General features: G+C 32.3%; 1 protein-coding gene across 2 annotated transcripts in view; it reads right to left on the minus strand.

Annotated features, from left to right (window-relative positions):
• Positions 1 to 18464, minus strand: part of Pigk (phosphatidylinositol glycan anchor biosynthesis class K) — a 128603-nt gene that overhangs the window by 66862 nt on the left and 43277 nt on the right. The window contains exons 5-10 of one of the 2 annotated variants that reach the window (XM_058578932.1): positions 17211 to 17322; positions 14048 to 14144; positions 12056 to 12173; positions 11744 to 11854; positions 6318 to 6490; positions 57 to 5028 (exon numbers count right to left, since the gene is read on the minus strand). In XM_058578932.1, the coding sequence (XP_058434915.1) occupies positions 4992 to 5028; positions 6318 to 6490; positions 11744 to 11854; positions 12056 to 12173; positions 14048 to 14144; positions 17211 to 17322 (648 nt within the window). In that variant the 3' untranslated portion in view covers positions 57 to 4991. Of the gene's footprint in view, positions 1 to 56; positions 5029 to 6317; positions 6491 to 11743; positions 11855 to 12055; positions 12174 to 14047; positions 14145 to 17210; positions 17323 to 18464 lie in introns of those variants that run through there. The other variant, XM_046443165.2, reaches the window with a different exon arrangement.

Raw genomic sequence — 18464 nt, forward strand, 5'->3', positions numbered from 1 at the left:
CCCCCAGGTTCAATCCCAGTACCAGAAGCGGGGGGGGGGGGGGGGGGAGGGGAGACTTAAAAAGTTATAGAATGTATGATTTCATCTATTTAATAAAGGAAAAACCAGGGACAGAAAACAGATCAAGGGCTTAAAGAACATAGGGAAAGAGTGGATAGAAAGGGGCATAAAAAAGAGTTCTTGTGGTGATGAACAGATATGGCATTATCCAACTATATGCATTTGTTAAAACTTAGAAATGTAAACTCAAGAAGGTCATTTTACTTAAAGTAAATTATATTTCATTTTTAAAAAGCTGAAAAAATGAGCAAACTTCAACTATGTACAATAATATAAATGAACTACACAAAGGCAATATTAGCAAAAGAAGCAAAACATAGTGTTTAAGAACCCATGCTTAGGGGATAAAACTAAAATGAAGAACAAGAAAATAAATTCCGTAAGAGCTGAGAGAGTGGTTACCCTGAGTTGGGAGTTGACTGGGTAGAGGAAAAGGCAAAAGGGATATGGAGTTTCTAGTGTATCATCAATTTTCTGTTTATTTATCTGGTCATTACATGAATATCTGCACTGTGAGAACTTACTTTTATTCATATCCTTTTCATATTGTATCCTTTTATACAATTTAAAGTTTGTATAATAGAAGAAATGATTTGGTGGAGGTTACTAGGGATTGAACATATGGGCCTTAACCACTGAGCCTTTTCATATTTTATTAAGAGACAGGTTCTCAATGAGTTACTTAGGGCCGCACTAAGTTGCTGAGGCTGACTTTGAACCTGTGATCCTCCTGCCTCAACCTCCCTAGCTGCTGGGATTACAGGCATGTGCCACCACATCCACCTAGAAATAGATTTATAAGAAAGCAAGCCAAGTTGTTCAGAGTAAATTATGAAAGAATAAAATTAAATACTTAATTTTTAGGAGTGTGGGACATTCCTGGATTTGTATATTGGTATTACTGTTTGTTAGATATGTGACTTTAGGCAGGTTTCTTAACCTTTTTCAGTCTCAGTTTATACACCTATAAAATGGAGAAACTGCACCTGCTGCATAAAGTTATCATGTGGATTAAATGAGATTGATTTAAATATCCTTCAGGTATCTGCCTAATTCCAAGTTAACTTCTGGGAGTTCACTTTACTCACATGGAGTAGGTCCCAAGCAGTCATATTTTTTGTGTTATATGATTCTTATTACTTCCCAGTTGGACCAGAGGTGGGCACTTGAATGAGCTGAGTTGATCACAAAGTCTTTTGTAAAATTTAGAATGAGCAATGAGCAATTTATTCTTTGGGCTTTATCATGAACAGAGGAGATGTAAATCTCCATAACACTATCAATGAACATCCGAAAAGAAAGTCAAGAAATTGATCTCATCTACAAAAGTATAAAACATAAATAAAATACTTGGGAATAAATTTCACCAAGAAAGTGAAAGATCTGCACACTGAAAACTGTAAAACAAAGATGAAAGAAATTGAAGATATATATAAATGAAAACATCCCACATTCATGAATTTGAGAAAGATGTTAAAATGCCAACACTATCTAAAGCAATCTAAATATTCAATGCAATCTGTATCAAAATTCCAATAACATTTTTCACAGAAATAGAAAAATCAATATTAAAATTTGTATGAAACCACAAAGACCCCCCAAACAACCAAGGCAATAATAATCAATAGTAACCAAGGCAATCTTGAGCTAAAAGAACACAGCTGTGAACATTACAATGGCTGTTTTTAAAATAAATTACAAAGTAACATAGTACTGGTGGAAAAACAGATACACAAACCAATGGAACACAAGAGAAATCTCAGAAATAAATCCATACTCTTATAAAATCAACTAATCTTCAACAAAGGTAACAAGAACACAGAAGAAAAGACAGTGCCTTCAATAAGTAGTGGTGGGAAAATTAGATATCCACATGCAGAAAAATGAAACTGAAACCTTAGCTCATTCCAAATACCAAAGTCAACTTAAAATAGGTTAAAGGCTTAAAGACTTAGAACTGCAAAACTACTAGAAGAATTAAAACAAAACAACAACAACAAAAACATTTTGACACTGGTTTTGGCAATGATTTCTTGAATATGATCACAAAAGCACTGGCAACAGAAAGCAAAAACAGGAAAATGAACTGCATCAAATTACATAGCTTCTACACAGCAAAGAAGACAATCAATAGAGGGCTGGGGTTGTAACTCAGTGGTAGAGTGCTCGCTTAGCATGTGTGAGGCACTGGGTTTGATCCTCAATATCACATAGGAAAAAAAAGAAAGAGAGAGAGAGAGAAAGAGAAAGAGAGAAAGAAAGAAAATCAATATTGCAATGAGACTACCTACAGAATGAAAGAAAATACTTGTAAACCATATATCTGATAAAAGGTTAATGTCCAAAATATATAACTCAAATAACTCAATAGCTAAAAATCACCCAATCAAAAAATGAGTAAAGAATCTAAACAGACATATTTCAAAAACATATAAATGGCCAACAGGCATATGAAAAAATGTTCAACATCATAATCATCAGGGAAGTACAAATTAAAGACACAATGAAATGACACTTCACACCTGTTAAAATGATTACTATCAAAAATGCAAAGATATAGATAAAAGGAAATTCTTATGCAATGTTGGTGGGTACGTAAATTAGTACAACTATTACAGAAAATAGTATGAAGGTTCTCAAAAAATAAAAACAAGGCTTGAGGTTGTGGCTCAGTGGCAGAGTGCTTGCTTCGCATATGTGAGGCACTGGGTTTGATCCTCAGCACCACATTAAAATAAATAAATTAAATATTTATTTATTTTATTGTGAAGGTATTGTGTCCATCTACAACTAAAACAAATTGAAAAAAATTAAAAAGAAAACTACCAAATAATACAGTAATACCACTTCTGGGTTATATATCCAAAGGAAATGAAATTCAAGTTTGTCAGAGATATTCACAATCCCAAGTTCATTATACCATTAAAACTTTATTTTACTCAATATACCTAAGTTTCAGAAAACAGTAATACTAAAACAATTCTTATTCCATGAAACTACATCAGTCAATTTTATGTATTAATATCTTCTATCATATCTGATTAGTAGTATATACTAGACTATTACACAAAATATTTTTTAAAAAGCCAATTTCAACCAATGGATTATACTGTTTCCTTAAAATATATGTAGAAGTAATATTTTTAAGGCACAACTACCAATTTTAATAATATTGTATTGATATTTCAAACTAAAGTTTGAAAAAACTAGATAAACATTCTAGGCTATAACTTCCTTAACAAAATAGTTGATATCTAATTTTTGGTGAATATGCTGTTCTCTAAATAAGCTTTCATGTAAAGGAAGCCTTTAACAAAATTCAACAGCTATTCAAGACAGAAACACTGAAGAATCTAGGGATAGAAGGAAGCTACCCCAGCACCATAAAGGCTATATGTGAAAAACCCAAAGCATAATAAATGGGGAAAAACTGAAAGCATTTTCTTTATAATCTGGAAAAAGAAAAGGATATCCTACCTCACTACTCCTATTTAATATACTACTAGGAATTCTAGCAAGAGCAATTAGGCAAGAGAAGGAAATAAAAGGGATAAAAATAGAAAAAAGTCAAATTATCACTATTTGTACATGATATGATCCTTTACCTAGAAGATCCAAAATCTTCACCAAAAGATTGCTAGAACTAATAGATTTGGCAAAGTAACAGGCTACAAAATCAACATACAAAAATCAATACCTTTCCTATAAACCAGCAATGAATTCTGCTGAGAAGGAAATCAGAAAAGCAATTCCATTCACAATAGGAATAAGTTTAAACTAGGAGGTAAAAGAACTCTACAATGAAAACTATAAAACTTTGAAGAAAGAAATTTAAAACACACAAGATGGAAAAACCTCCATGTTCACAAATAGGCAGAATTAACATTGTTAAAATGGCCATACTATCAAAACAAGATATACAAAATATCTTTTAAAAGGCCAGTGTCAAACAATGGATTACACTGTTTGTAATCCATTGTAAATGCAATGTAAATCCCATCAAAATACAAATGACATTTCTCCCAGAACTAGAAAAAAACAATCCTAAAATTCATTTCGAAGAAATGTAAAATTATGTCATGCAGGAAAATGAATGGAAATGAAGAACACTATGTTAAGCAAAATAAGCCAAACTCCAAAAGGTCATGGATCATATGTTTTCTCTTATATGTGGAAGCTAGAGAAAAAAGGAAAAGAAAGGTGAGAGAAAGGGATCTCATTAAAATGAAAGGGAGATCAGTAGAACAGAGGAAAGCAACCAGGAGGTGAAAGGTAGAAAGGGAAGGGCAAAGTGCTCGGGAGCCAAACTGACCAAATTATATTGTTATATTGTGTATACATACAAATATGTAACAACAAATTCCACCATTATGTACAACTGTAATGCACCAATAAAAAGGGTAGGGGAAAAAACGATTATTAAAAGAACTTCCAATTGTCATTCATAAATACATGTAAATAGAACCTTTATACAATGAGATAATATCTGTAACATTCATGTAAAAAATTCCTGGGAGCACAATGAGAACTAAATTCTCATATATTAGTTGAATAAAGTATACAAGTAAATTTGTTTTAAAAAATGGAGTCTCTTATATTGTCCTATTACCCCTAATGCCTAGACTACAACACTCCTCCTGCCTGAGCTTGGGAATGGCTAAGATTACAGGCCCATGCCACCAGATCCAGCTTAGGAGTTATGAAACTACCTGGTAAACAACCTAAATAAAATTCATCTACAAACACTAGAGGGTGCTCTAATTCAACAATGCTTGCTGTCTGGCTTTAAAGCTTAAAATATTTTCCACAGAATAAATTAAGATATCTTCAGCACTAACAATTTTTGCTTTCAAATTAATACACAGAGGGGCTGGGATGTGGCTCAGGCGGTAGCGCGCTTGCCTGGCATGCGTGCGGCCCGGGTTCGATCCTCAGCACCACATACAAAGATGTTGTGTCCGCCGATAACTAAAAAAAAAATAAATATTAAAATTCTTTCTAAAAAAAAAAAAAAAAATTAATACACAGAGAAAACTGAAGAGGCAAATTTCCATTCTTCCAGAACATACAACAGAATTCCAGTGAAACAATTTTTTATTGTCCAATCACTATATATTTAATATTGTATGTTGAGAGAACAGAAAATAAGTAAAGCAGTAAAAAGATGGTCCTTGCCTATAAAGGAGATTAATTCAATGTTCGGATGGTTCAGAGAAGGGCAAGGGCAAATATTATCTTTTATAGGATCAAGTTCAAGGAGAATTATAGAATGAATTTAGTAAAAGACATAATACTCATTTGTTAAAGTACAGTTTAGCCATTTTTACAGAGGCAATTTGAAAGCTGTTATTTAAACAAAAAATAAAGGTAATAAATATTGCTGTAGGATTTTAATCTACTGCCTTAACACCTTTTTTAAGACTATAGAAATAGGAAATTGGGAAAGAAAAAATATAAGACTTTGAATACCCAGAACAGGTAGCAATATCAATTCTAAATATTCATAAATAAATAAGTATTTTGTGCTAGGATTTATTCCTACCACATTCTAAGTTCAACTAGAAATCTCTGAAATGTTCAAAACTGTGAGAATTTTATATGTTGCCATTTAACAAGCCAGGGAAGTTCCCTAGAGTATGACATCATGAGACAATAGCATTAGACAATAACAAATTAAGTTATACAGCTAACAAAATATATTGTTACATATTTCAAGAAAGTGGCTATTAATCAAGCCATTATTTAATTTTAATGAGATATTTTTGCCTTCTAGGAAAAAAAAGAGCATTATAAATATTTCTAAAATTAATTTACCCAAAGTTAACCAATTTCTTTCAACCTGTCTCACACAAATATACATGCACAACAATCCACTCCTCAAAAAGGAAGTATCTGGCTTATAGCTCTCTTATGCCTCTCCCTAATGAATTACCAAGAGTTCCAATAAAGTGAAAAGTGTAGTTCTATAATGGCCAGTTAGGGGCAAAGTTTTAGGTCTTAGCAAGTCTCACACTGCACTACTACCAACACTGCATTTTAAAATGCCAACATAATCTTAATCATAATCTTAACTTTCCACTAATATTTATTATTAAGTTTTTGTCCATAAATCTGTAAAGCATGTGGCCTATATAAAATGAATATTGGGTAGAAATGTGAAACTACAGACAAACACTAACTTTCATCTCTTGATGTTTTTCATAAAAATTTACAAATTATGAGAATAGACTATTCAAATAACAATTTAAGATGAATACCTGATTTCCATGATTTCTGAATCCTGTTGCAAACTAATAGTTTCTGTTGTAATTTCCACTTTCCGTACACTCCCAAAAAAATCAGTTATCAGGACATTTTTAGGATCCCTCTGAAAAAGATCAGTACGATGTCCAGGAGTAGAAACACAGAGACTTTTGGGACATACCTGAAACTAGGAAAAAAAATACTAATAAATACACACATGCACACATATACATACAACTTTTATTAAATCCAGTGACACAATATAGAAAACTGTAATGTATCTTTAAAACTTTCCAAGCCAGGCATGGTGGCATATGCCTATAATCCTATTGGCTCAGGAGGCTGAGGCAGGAGGATCACAAGTTCAAAGCCAGCCTCAACAACTTACCAAGACCCTAAGCAACTTAGTGAGACCCCATCTCAAAATATAAAATAAAAAGGGCTGAGGAGGTGATTCAGTGGTTAAGGCCCCTGGGTTCAATCCCTGGTACAAAAAAAAAAAAAAAAAAAAATCCCCAAATATAAAGAGGCTACTGGTTCTAAAGATTAAAGTCTCATTGGGCACTCCTATCTATAATCCCATCAATTTAAGAGGCTGAGGCTGGAGGATGGCAAGTTTAAGGCCAGTTCAAATTCAAGACCTTGTCTCAAAATAAAAAGGAATGGGAATGTAGCTCAGTGTACCCCTAGTACAATCTCCAGTTTCAGGGGGAAAAATAAATGTCTCATTCCTATTATAATATTTGATATTCTAAAATAACAACTATACAGATATATAGACATCAGAACAATGAAAAAAGAAAAGCTGTCCTTGGAGAGAAAAAAATTCATTTTCTTGAATCATATGCTACAAAACATATTTTGAACTCCTAAATCCATCGAGATTTCACAGTCAGCATTATGAAAACAGAATTTTTTGTTTGTGTATATCTAAGTCCACTTCAGAAGGGTACTCTCTCTACCTGAATGGTTTTCAGACATTTTGAAATCATGACCCTAGACTCAAAGTTCAAATAAAATGTAACATGATAGCCAAGTACATTAAAAAAAAAAAAAAAGATTTAAGTGGAGAAAGTCTGGGTTTCAAGTAGGTGACATGTAACCTCCCCAATACCTAACCCCTTGCTCTTGCTGTGCAATTTTGTACCATTTTATAAATCAATTAATTCTGTTTATCAATGATGAAAATAAGCCCAAAACACCTCTACAGCCACTCTACTGTTCCAAAGAATATAATGTGAAAACCATTATAAATGGTTCACCACTTATACAGATGCCACAAAAATTTCTGTGTTAATCTTATATCTGATATTCAACATCAGTGAATTATCAAGAACAGACACAAATTATTCCATTCTGCAAAGCATAAAAAGTATCTGTTTCATAGAGTTCCCACTGTTACCTTCCATAGAGAATTCAAAGAATGATAAAATTTCCTGTAAAGGCTTTATGTCTTAGGTTAGAGATAAATAAAACATAACAAGGTAGGGAAAATGACAGGTTTTACTTCAGAAAAAGATGAATTTCTTATAGTTTGAGGAAGAGAAAAAAAGATATTGTGAGAATTAAGCTATGTTTGAAAAAGTAGTCTTTATAGAAAGGAAAATATAGGATCAGTGCAGAGATGCATAAAACAATCTAGTTTGGCTGAAGCACAGGGTATAGGAAAGAAACAATCACAAGCCTACCAATAAGTACTCAGGCCCACAGCACCTCCCACCTGTGAAGACAAGACCAGCTGCATAGGGAATTACCAATAGGAAGGGAAAGAGGTGGGGAAGAACTGAGCATCAAGTTTATGAAACACAAGTGTTCCAAGAAACGTGATAAGCAATTTGAAAAGACTCTCATTTAAGCCTACTAATAGCTCTGAGTATACATCTCCACTTTAAACTAAGGCTCAATGAGATTAAGCAATTTAACTAACATCACATTATCAGTAATCTTTGCCTTCCCTGTTCAGAAAAGGAAAATACAAAATAAATACAAAGAAGGAAATAAGACATAAATTAAAAGCAAAGGAAGGGAAAAAGAAAGAAGCTCAAAAAGGTGAAATGTCCACCAGGAAGGACACAACACATGAAAGGTTGAATAAACAAAAGATAAAATAAACAGAGATAAGACTGAAGCCCCAGGTATACCGAATGCCTCTGAGAGCATTCCTGTGAAAGCAATTTGATAGGCTTTATTAGGTACCCCAGCAGAACAAAACAGAAAAAGTAGTCAAATGAGCTTGAGAAACACTGAGAAGTATTACCATACTGTTTGATACTAAAATAAATATACTTCCACTTATTATGAAGTCATTCTTCCCTTCAAGAATGTTTCTCATATCAATCTGATTTCCTTAACCTCTACAATAGAGACCACAAATCCTACATTACTAAGTTTAATTTTCAATAATCCTCCTTACTAACAGAATCTCCATACTCCAGACAGGCTATATGTTTACTATTGAAGAATCACCTGTTATTGCAACTTTTGTCCATCTGCAAGTACTCCATTTCCCTAAAGTGTGCTATATTTCTTTCCCTTCAAACTTAAAAATTTACCTCCTCCAAGAAAAAATGTATTTAAAAGAACTATATACATGTGCACTGCTGTTATGTTCATTCATTCATTCAATAAATATTCAATGAGCATCTACAAATAGACCAGGTACATAATCAAGTTAAGTGGTTATTAAGATGCATAAAGCATAGATAGTCCTTACATCTTTTATTTAAGAAGGTTAGACCCAAAGTGGAGGTATTGGGGAATGAAACTGACCAAATTATGTTATGTGCATGTATAATTATATCATAAGGTATCCCACTATTGCATATATTGTGCCAATTAAAAATTAATTTAAAGCCAGTCATGGTGGCGCACACCTGTAATCCCAGCACCTCGGGAGGCGGAAGCAGGAGGATCACGAGTTCAAAGCCAGCCTCAGCAATTCAGCGAAATGCTAAGCAACTCACTGAGACCCTGTCTCTAATAAAATACAAAAAAATAGGGCTGGGGATGTGGCTCAGTGATCTAGTGCCCCTGAGTTCAATCCCTGGTACCAAAAAATTAATAATAACTTAAAAAGTTGAAAAATTAACAAAAAAGAAAACACTTTCTTGTGCAGAAGGGTACATCACAAATCTAAACATTGATATTGTAACAATAAAAGTATAATAAAAGCATATGCAGGAGTTATATATTCACAAAGGAATATTACCTAGAGGGTTCAGAGACTTCATATAACAGGTAACAATTTATAAATGTGCTAACTGCTTTCTATGACATTTAGGGGCTACACACCAAGCCCTCTAATTTTGTGGTTACTGAAACACCCAATATATATGGTACTCAGAATGCAGCTGATTCTCAGTAAATTTTACTGCATACATATAATCCAATAAAAAATAACTATTATTACAAAAATGATATACAGATATGTCAAATCACTGTACTAGTATACTGCAACAATATGGGCCATCCTGATTGAATTAAGATTAAAAAAGTTATCATTAAATTTTAAAATGGAACTGGGCATATTTGTGCACGCCTATAGTCCCTGCTACTCAGGAGGTTAATGCAGGAGGATGTAGAGTTTCACACAGCAACACCATCTCAAAACAAAAAAAAAAAAAAAAAAGGAGGGGGTAGAGGTTGTACCTCAGTAATGGAGTGCTTAGATCCTAGATTCAATCCCCAGTACCAAAAATATATAGTGTTTTTTTTTTTTTTTTAACAGAGGTAAAAGGGAAAGATCAGATATTAGCAAGGAATGTTTATTTAAAAATAAATCACAATTGTGAACAATTAAAAAAAACAGTTTCCTCACTCCCACAGAATTTCAATGGAAGTACTTTTTAAATGCATTAGACATTTAAAATATAAAGTTCATATATTTTACACTTTTGAGAATACGTCAAGAATTATATAAAGTATACAATGTAGAATCCAAAAGCAAGACTAAACTTTTAAAGTAACTGGAATTTAGGTAATTATTATTTCTTGAAATTAAAGCATCATTGTCATAAGTTTTGTTTTAAAATTCAAATCAAGACTTAACAGGCATCAAAATATATAATCTTAAAACTGAAGTAAATACTTCTATTAAATTTGATAGGCTATAGCAGTCGTTTTCAGAATTTTACAGCAGAACCCCCTTTGTAAAAGAAAATTTACCAAAGAATGTGTTTCTATATAATTAAAAAGATCAATGCAAAGGTGCTGGGCTGATGTGGATAAGAGGGAGCCTGCCTACTCAGTCTCCGTTCCTAAACTCCACAAAAGCAGGAACAGTGTATGCCTATTCATTGGGGAATAGCCACTGATTAGCACTTAGTAAGCACTCAAATGTTTGTGAGTAAATGAGGAAGGTATAAGTTAAAAGAAACAAGAAGAGAAAGTCATTTACACACAGTAATTTATTCAGCCTAGAATTGTTTCAAGCTGTTATTATTCCTGCTTTTCAAAAGCAACTTAAAGTTCATTTAATTAAAAATACATAATCAGCACAGAAAAGTCTGAAAGATTTTTGAGTGAAATTCAACAAATGATGTCAAAAGATTATAGCAGAAGTTGTAGGGCACATAAAAATAGATAACAATGGTTCCTTTCATTTAGGAGTTTCCCATTAAATAGAAAGGCTTTCACGCTGGTCAATAAAAGATAAACTGTAGGGAAAGGGAGGGGGCATGGGGTAATTAATGATGGTGGAATGTGATGATCATTATTATCCAAAGTACATGTATAAAGACACGAATTGGTGTAAATATACTATGTATACAACCAGAGATATGAAAAAATGTGCTCTTTATATGTAATAAGAATTGTAATGCATTCTGCTCTCATATATAAATTTTTAAAATTTACATTAAAAAAAAAAAGGTAAACTGTAGGGCTGGGGCCGGGGCTGGGGCTCAGTGGTAGAATACTAGCCCAGCATGTGTGAGGCATTGGGTTTGATCCTCAGCACCACATAAAAAAATAAATAAACAAAATTAAATTAAAAAATAATAAAATAAATTTAAAAAAGAAAAACCGTAATAATGGTCACAAAATAAATAAAATTCTATGGAAATTCTGAAAAGGTAAAAAAAATTCCAAAAGAAAGCATTTGAATAGACGTCTTAGAGAAGATACGTCTGATTTGACCCCAGAAGAATAGATAGAATTTCAAAAGATTAATCTTTAAAAAATTACATTTCTGATAGGGAAAAGAGAATGAGTAAACCAATGAAAACAGGGAAATACCTCAGGAATAGCAAGTTAACTAGGCTGAAGCTTTGGATCTTTTGTGATAAAGAGAAAGATACTAATAGGAAGGAAGATTCAAAACAATTTAACAGGCCATAATTCAACATTAGAAACACTAATCCAGAGGGTTCCAAAGAATAATCAACTTCATTTATCACATTAACATACCTATGTGTTATAATCAAATCAAAGGCATACTTACAAGGTCATACATACTAGTTTCACTAGCTGGATTAATTTCTTCCAAAAATTCCAATACATAAAATGTATACCTGTCCATAAGATGGACTCCAATTGCAGGATCAGGTTGATGCTATGAAAAGAGAAAAAAAAAAGCATATTGTCCAACAGTATCATTGTAACAAAATGCTTAAAATATAATTAAAATTTCCTCTGTGTTAAAAAGTATAAGAATGAAAAATAATAGGTATATTCTAAAACTATTCAAGTGATTTCAGAAATAGTTACACATTCCAAAAACAGTATCATTTACAAATTGGGAAAATATACATACTGAGAGTGAATCTTCTCCGACTTGGCTACTAGCTAGAGCCATTATGTTAGGAGAATAAAATCGTTCATACATGGATGCTCCTTGACAAGTATCAATAATGAATAGTAGCTCATTGTACCTGAAAGAAAAGTGATAATATTTTTTGTCACAGATCATGCTGTATTAATCATACAATAATATTTTTACAATACTTCTATTACATAAGATATTTGTGTTGTCTTAGCTATTTCATTAACTAAAAATGTGGAGTCTTCAATAGAAATTTATCATTTGAAAAGTTAAAGGTATAATCCTATGCAGGGAAACCACCTGAACAGGTAGTAGTTGTGCCTCAACTTAAGTTCTTCTCCCTTGTCGATGTCACATTATTCAGAACCAAGTGAATATTCAACTCAACAACCACTAATTTGGCACTGTCCTAGAAACTGAACGAGGTTCAGAAAAAAAAAAAAATGTGTGGGGAAGAGGAAGGTGACTTAGTCACCATACTCAAAGAGCTTAAAATAAAACTAAATTGAAATGAGGTAAGTGTTACAAACATATATTGCATCTATAATGTCCCTGACATTACGCTGGGGATACAAAAACCCCTGACCTCAAAGAGTTTACAGTCTAACAAAGCAAAGTACTCTATGAGCACTGTGAAAGGAATAGAGGGAGCTGAAAAGAAAAGGTTCACAGAAAGGTGATACCTGGCATGGGCAATGAAGGGTGAGCATTATTTTATCTCTTAGGGAAAGAACAGATTCCAACAGAATAAAAAGCACCTAATGTGAACAAAAACAATGTAAAAATTTAGAAAGAGTAAATTTGAGGTATTGCAGAGAAGCTGGTTGTTAAAAAGGTGGGGTAGGGTCAATTTGTAAAGATACCATATGAAGTCTCTTTCAATAAGATTCTGTATATTTGAGGAAGCCACCAAAGTGGTATTTTATTCTCTTTTGTTTTGTTGTTAAGTGAAAGAACAACACAATCAAATCTCTTTTTTACAAAAATGTAGATAACTGGTGAAGGTAAAAGTAAGAGGTAGATAGGTTTTGGTGGAAGTTTTCCTCAGACATTTGGTCTGAGTAAACAGCTAATAATGCTCCTAGAAAAGGATATATAGAATCTTGAACCACAAAGTCCAAGAGAATGACAGAAGATACAATTACTATGACATATTTGTTCTGCGACAATATTTGTGCAGGATCAGAAACCTCTGAAATTATTAAGGCAGTATAGTAAAATAACTAAAAGCAAGCTCTGTGATCAGACCACTTGGGCATAAATCCTAGCTCTGGCACTATCAGCTGCATAAAGTTTAGTGAGTTACTTAACCTATCTGTGCCTCAGCTTACTCATTTGTTAAAAACTGGAAAATAATAGTACTTATCTCACAGAGTTGCTACTGAAATTAAGATAATTCATGAAAAACACAGTGTCCAGTACCTAATATGCAATAAATTTAAGCACCAGATAAAACAACCAGTACCAAATAAAATTTCCTCTTCAATACTTCCATACATTCTGTTTATATTTCAAAAGTGATAATTTTTGTAGTATGCTTATGTATACATTTCTCTCTTATATTAGATTTTAAACACTTTGAAGGCAGAATAAGCATCATATTTCCCTTTGTGCCATGTGTACAGAAGGTAACCCATAAGTGCAATCAAGCTAAAAGCAGTTCTATTGTTTACTTTGAGTTCACGTAAGCTCATATATACAACAATTCTCAAATAAAAGAATGCTTACAAAGGACTCTCCCCCAAAAAGGATGCTAAATTACAGGAGAGTTAATTTTAAAACATCGATTTTTTTCATGTTAAATAATAACCCTTGAGTTTTTCCTTTAAAAAACACAGTTTAATGTATAACAAACAAATTTTAAATATGGAAGAAAAGATCAAAGTAAGGTAAAATTTATTAAATAAGAACTAGGAATCTATCATAAAAAATAGGTATTTAGGTATTAATTTATTTTATGAAAAGAAATCATTTTCTAATTACCGTCTTTTCTGCCACATTTGTTCAAAAGCATCTGCAAGTTCTATGTTGGTAATTTCTTCAGAATCTTGAAATTTCAAAAAACCATTTCCACCATGTCCTTGTAGGAAGAGTCAAAAAGTCAAGTCAAAAATAGATATATTTTTTTAATTGCAAACTGCACACATCCAAACATGTACACTTACTTCATGCATTGCAAATTTTTAATATCACTTGTTTTATGCTCTAAAATATTTACTATGGAAACAAATAATCTTCTACCATATCAATTAAGAAGAGGATTATGATAGACTGTGTAAAAAATAGTAGAGAAATATTGAAGATATGAGTTTTTCTATCATTCAATTCCAGAAACCCATATTTATACTCTTCTACTGGCTCCATTACTACATCCAAAATTTATTCCAGACATAAAATTTTTTCAAATGCCATGTAAACATTTTTGATGAGGAAAGAGTTCAAGACACTAGCTAGTCCCATGATATGACTATACTATTCACAGTGTATATACTTAGAATGTTATTAATACTAGGAACTGCAGTTCTCACCTAGAAATTGACATTTTTACTATCACTGACAATAATCCCATAAGACTTGGCTAAAAGACTGTGACATTCAGTATGTATGAAAGAACCAGTCTGCCTAGATTCAAATCTAGCTGTGCCATTTACTGTGTTATTTTAGGCAAATAATTTAATCTATGCCTCAGTTTCCTCAGCCATAAGTGAGAAACATACCAGCAAGATCACACCTAGTTTGCTTTTATAGTTCCTTTGTGCAGATTACTAAAATTGTACCTTCCACTGAATAAAACTACAGTAGTTTTGTAGAAAAGATTGACTATTTTAGTGTCTTCCTCTGGATATTATGCATTCTTGTGAGGTCATAAGTGGTTAGTGACTATGCCTATGTGGTGAGGCAGGGGGAATATTCTTCCCTCCTATTAGACACAATTCTGCAGCATGGCATGCAGTTTAATAAGTATAAACATACACTAAATTTTAACTCCCACTTAATCCCAAGTCATATGCTTGTGTGTAAAACCCTTATTACCATATATGGCAGCCCTGAATATTAGCACTTAAATCATCAAGCTGCTATGAGGATGAAATATATGTGTGTGTTATTGTTTTTTGTATTTTTTATTTATATATAAATTTTATGTATGTAAAATTTAGGATATTACATAATGTACAGTAAGTCTTAATAACTATTAGTTATTATCTTTTTTATCACATTATAATTATCAGCCTTTATATTCTCTTACAGAGGTTGGCAACTTTTTTCTATAAACTGTAAATGTTTTAGGATTATGAGCCATGTGGTCTCTGTCACAGCTACTGAACTCTGCTATTATAGGGTGAAAACAGTTGAGAAAAATATGTAAATGAATAGGTGCAACTGTGTCTCAATAAGAATTTTTTCCAAAACAGGCAGACATTCAGGGGTGATAATTTATCAAGCTGTATCTTAAACTATTGGAATGTCTTCTACATCATGAGTTATTCTAAAAAAGAACCCACATAATTAGAAGAAAAATGTGTAAATCTTTTAACACATCAACTAAAGTTAGGCTATAAAACTATATTTCATTTTCTTTGCCAACAAAGCATATAATTTTCTTATAATTTTCACATAAAATAAAATGAAAGATTTTGGACTTCATTAATGCTGTTGAGTTAATTTATAAAATAAATAAACAGGATCTAAAAAGTGGTAAATAAATGCAACATGATAAAGAAAAGCCACTAAGCTAGGATCATTACCTACCCTGCCATATGACATCTAAGAAATCATTCTGCAGCTCTTTTACTATCAATTTAATGAAAAGCTCTCTAAAATATTTATTGAATACCTTTTCATAACATTTACTGAATACTACTATAACATTCACATTTACTAAATACTACTATAAGATAGGTACTGATCATAAAAAGATGAAAAACATATAATTGATGATTATATCTTAGAATTCAAAATCAATAATTATTGGGACAAGAGATATAAACTAGGGCTTTCTAGGCAACTGGAAACAAAAATCACCTTAGACTTAGAAAGGAAACTCCTGAGCTAACAACAAAAGATAAGTGATAGTCACGTAGGCAGAGTAGATTGAGAGGACGTCATAAGCAAAAGCAACAGTTTAAGTAAATATCTGGAGGACAGAACAGCCAAGAGCTTATACTTAGAAAAAGTGTAAGAATTAAGACCGAAATTAAATAATATGTAAAATTAAATAATATTAAAAAATAATAACATATTATTATATATAGTATTTAACTATTATATTATGGAGAACATTATGTCCAATAAAGTTCCTTAACATATAGTCAAAAGACTACTACATCTTACATTTCATAAGTATGTTCACAATGCAATTTCATGAACCCACACTCCAGAACAAAACTGAATAAGAATTTTAAGATAAGGTCTAAGTGTCTACATTCAGTTAATCTTTATACTTTATACACACAAAATCTGAGATTCAATCAATAGGAAATCATTTGAAGTTTTAAGCAGAGGACAGACAAATTTGCAACTTCTAATAAACATTTTAAGCAGGATGACTAACAGGAAAACAAAACTGAAAGAGAGATGCTTTAGCAGTGTACAAAGTAAAAGGTAGTAAACTTTACCAAGGCAAGAGTAAAGAGCAAAAGGACAAGAAAACAGCAATAGCACAAAATGTTATAAAGGCTGAGTATTGCTGTTCCAAACTGTTAGAAACAGAAGTACTTCAGATTTCAGATTCGGAAATATTTGCTTCTACATAATTAGATATCTTTGGGATAAGATCCTTGTCTAAAATAAAATAAATTTTATGTTTTAGGTATACGTTACACACATAGCCTGAAGGTAGTTCTATGCATTATTTTTAGTGTGCCTACTTTCTCATGTGAGGTCAGTGTGGAATTTTCTACTGGTGTCATTCACATTGATACTCAAAGTTTGATTTTGAAGCATTTCAGATCTCAGATTTTTTATGAATGCTCAACCTATACCATTTTCAAATGTCATTTCAAATAGTTTTGTATCGTGAGAAGACAAAACTACATGACAAAAAACTATTTTAACCCCAAATCATTTAACGTGTTTAATGCCCATGAATTTCTCTTCAAAGAGTTTCAACATATTATACTAAGAAATCTCTAAATCCTAAAATTACCTGTCATATAAATAAGAATATTGCTTCTATCATCAGAAAGAAGTCGTTTTGACCGAGGAGTACTAGATGGGATCCTCCCAGTTAATACCCGCAAAAAATTTTCCACAGTTACCTTAAGAAAGAAAGAAAGAGAGAGAGAGACAGAGAGAGAGAGAGAGATCAGTTGAAATGGAACCTGAAAAAAAAATACCTTAGAGAAAAAATAAGTTAAATCTCATTTTAAAATTTTAAATACTACACAAAATATTGTCTTTAAAAATTATTCAAAAGCACCTGACGTGGTGTCACATGCCTATAATCACATACCTATTATCCCAGCTACTCAAGAGGCTGAAGCAGGAGGATCATCAAGTTTGAGGCTAGACTGGGCAACTTAGTGAGACCCTGTCTCAGGGGGGAAAAAAAAAAAAAAGGAGTGGGGATATAACTCAGATGTAAAGCACCCCTGGATTCAATCTTCATACTGTAAAAATAAAATAAAAAATATTTACCTAAAAGCTTAAAAATTACTAGTCTGTCTGAATAGGTAATTCTTTGGAAAGACACAAAATATAAGAATTTATACATAAGTACAGTTACATTATTGCAACTTATATGTACAACTACTTAGTCAATAACAAATAATGAAAAAAGTTCTATTAATCATCCCCCAAAATTATGTTTCATTAATTTTTGAATGAATTATGTAAACTTGGATTTCGTTAGGAGCATCTTTATGGGGGAAAGGGGTTGTTCCAGGGACTGAACTCAGAGGCACTCAACAGCTAAGCCATATCCCCAGCCCTATTTTGTATTTTATTTAGAGACAGAGTCTCGCTGAGTTGCTTAGCTCCTCGCTTTTTCTGAGGCTGACTTTGAACTCATGATCCTCCTGCCATAGCCTCCAGAGCCACTGGGATTACAGGCGTGAGCCACCACACCTAGAAGGAGAATCTTTAACATGCAAAAAATTCGTAACACTTTAAACCAGATTTCCCAACCTGGAATTTATAGCTCTCTAGAATTCTTTGAGGGCATTATTTAAACCTCCAGAGGGTAAAATGTAAAAATCAAGAGCTAAGTCATATATTATGCATATATAACTTTAAAGAATAGAAAATCAATCCAGCTTTCTTGTGGGACTTTTCTCTACATCATGGGTACATAAATGTGTATGAATATGTATGTATAAGATGTTTAATCTATATTTTGCCCAAGAGACAGCAAAATGTCAATTTTAATAGGACCTCTTGCTGACTAACAAGGAAGAAATAT

This window comes from Marmota monax, unplaced genomic scaffold (assembly GCF_021218885.2).
Source record: "Marmota monax isolate L192 unplaced genomic scaffold, Marmota_monax_Labrador192_F-V1.1 WCK01_AAM20220418_F8-fsc00046, whole genome shotgun sequence".
In the NCBI taxonomy this organism is placed as follows: Eukaryota; Metazoa; Chordata; class Mammalia; order Rodentia; family Sciuridae; genus Marmota; species Marmota monax.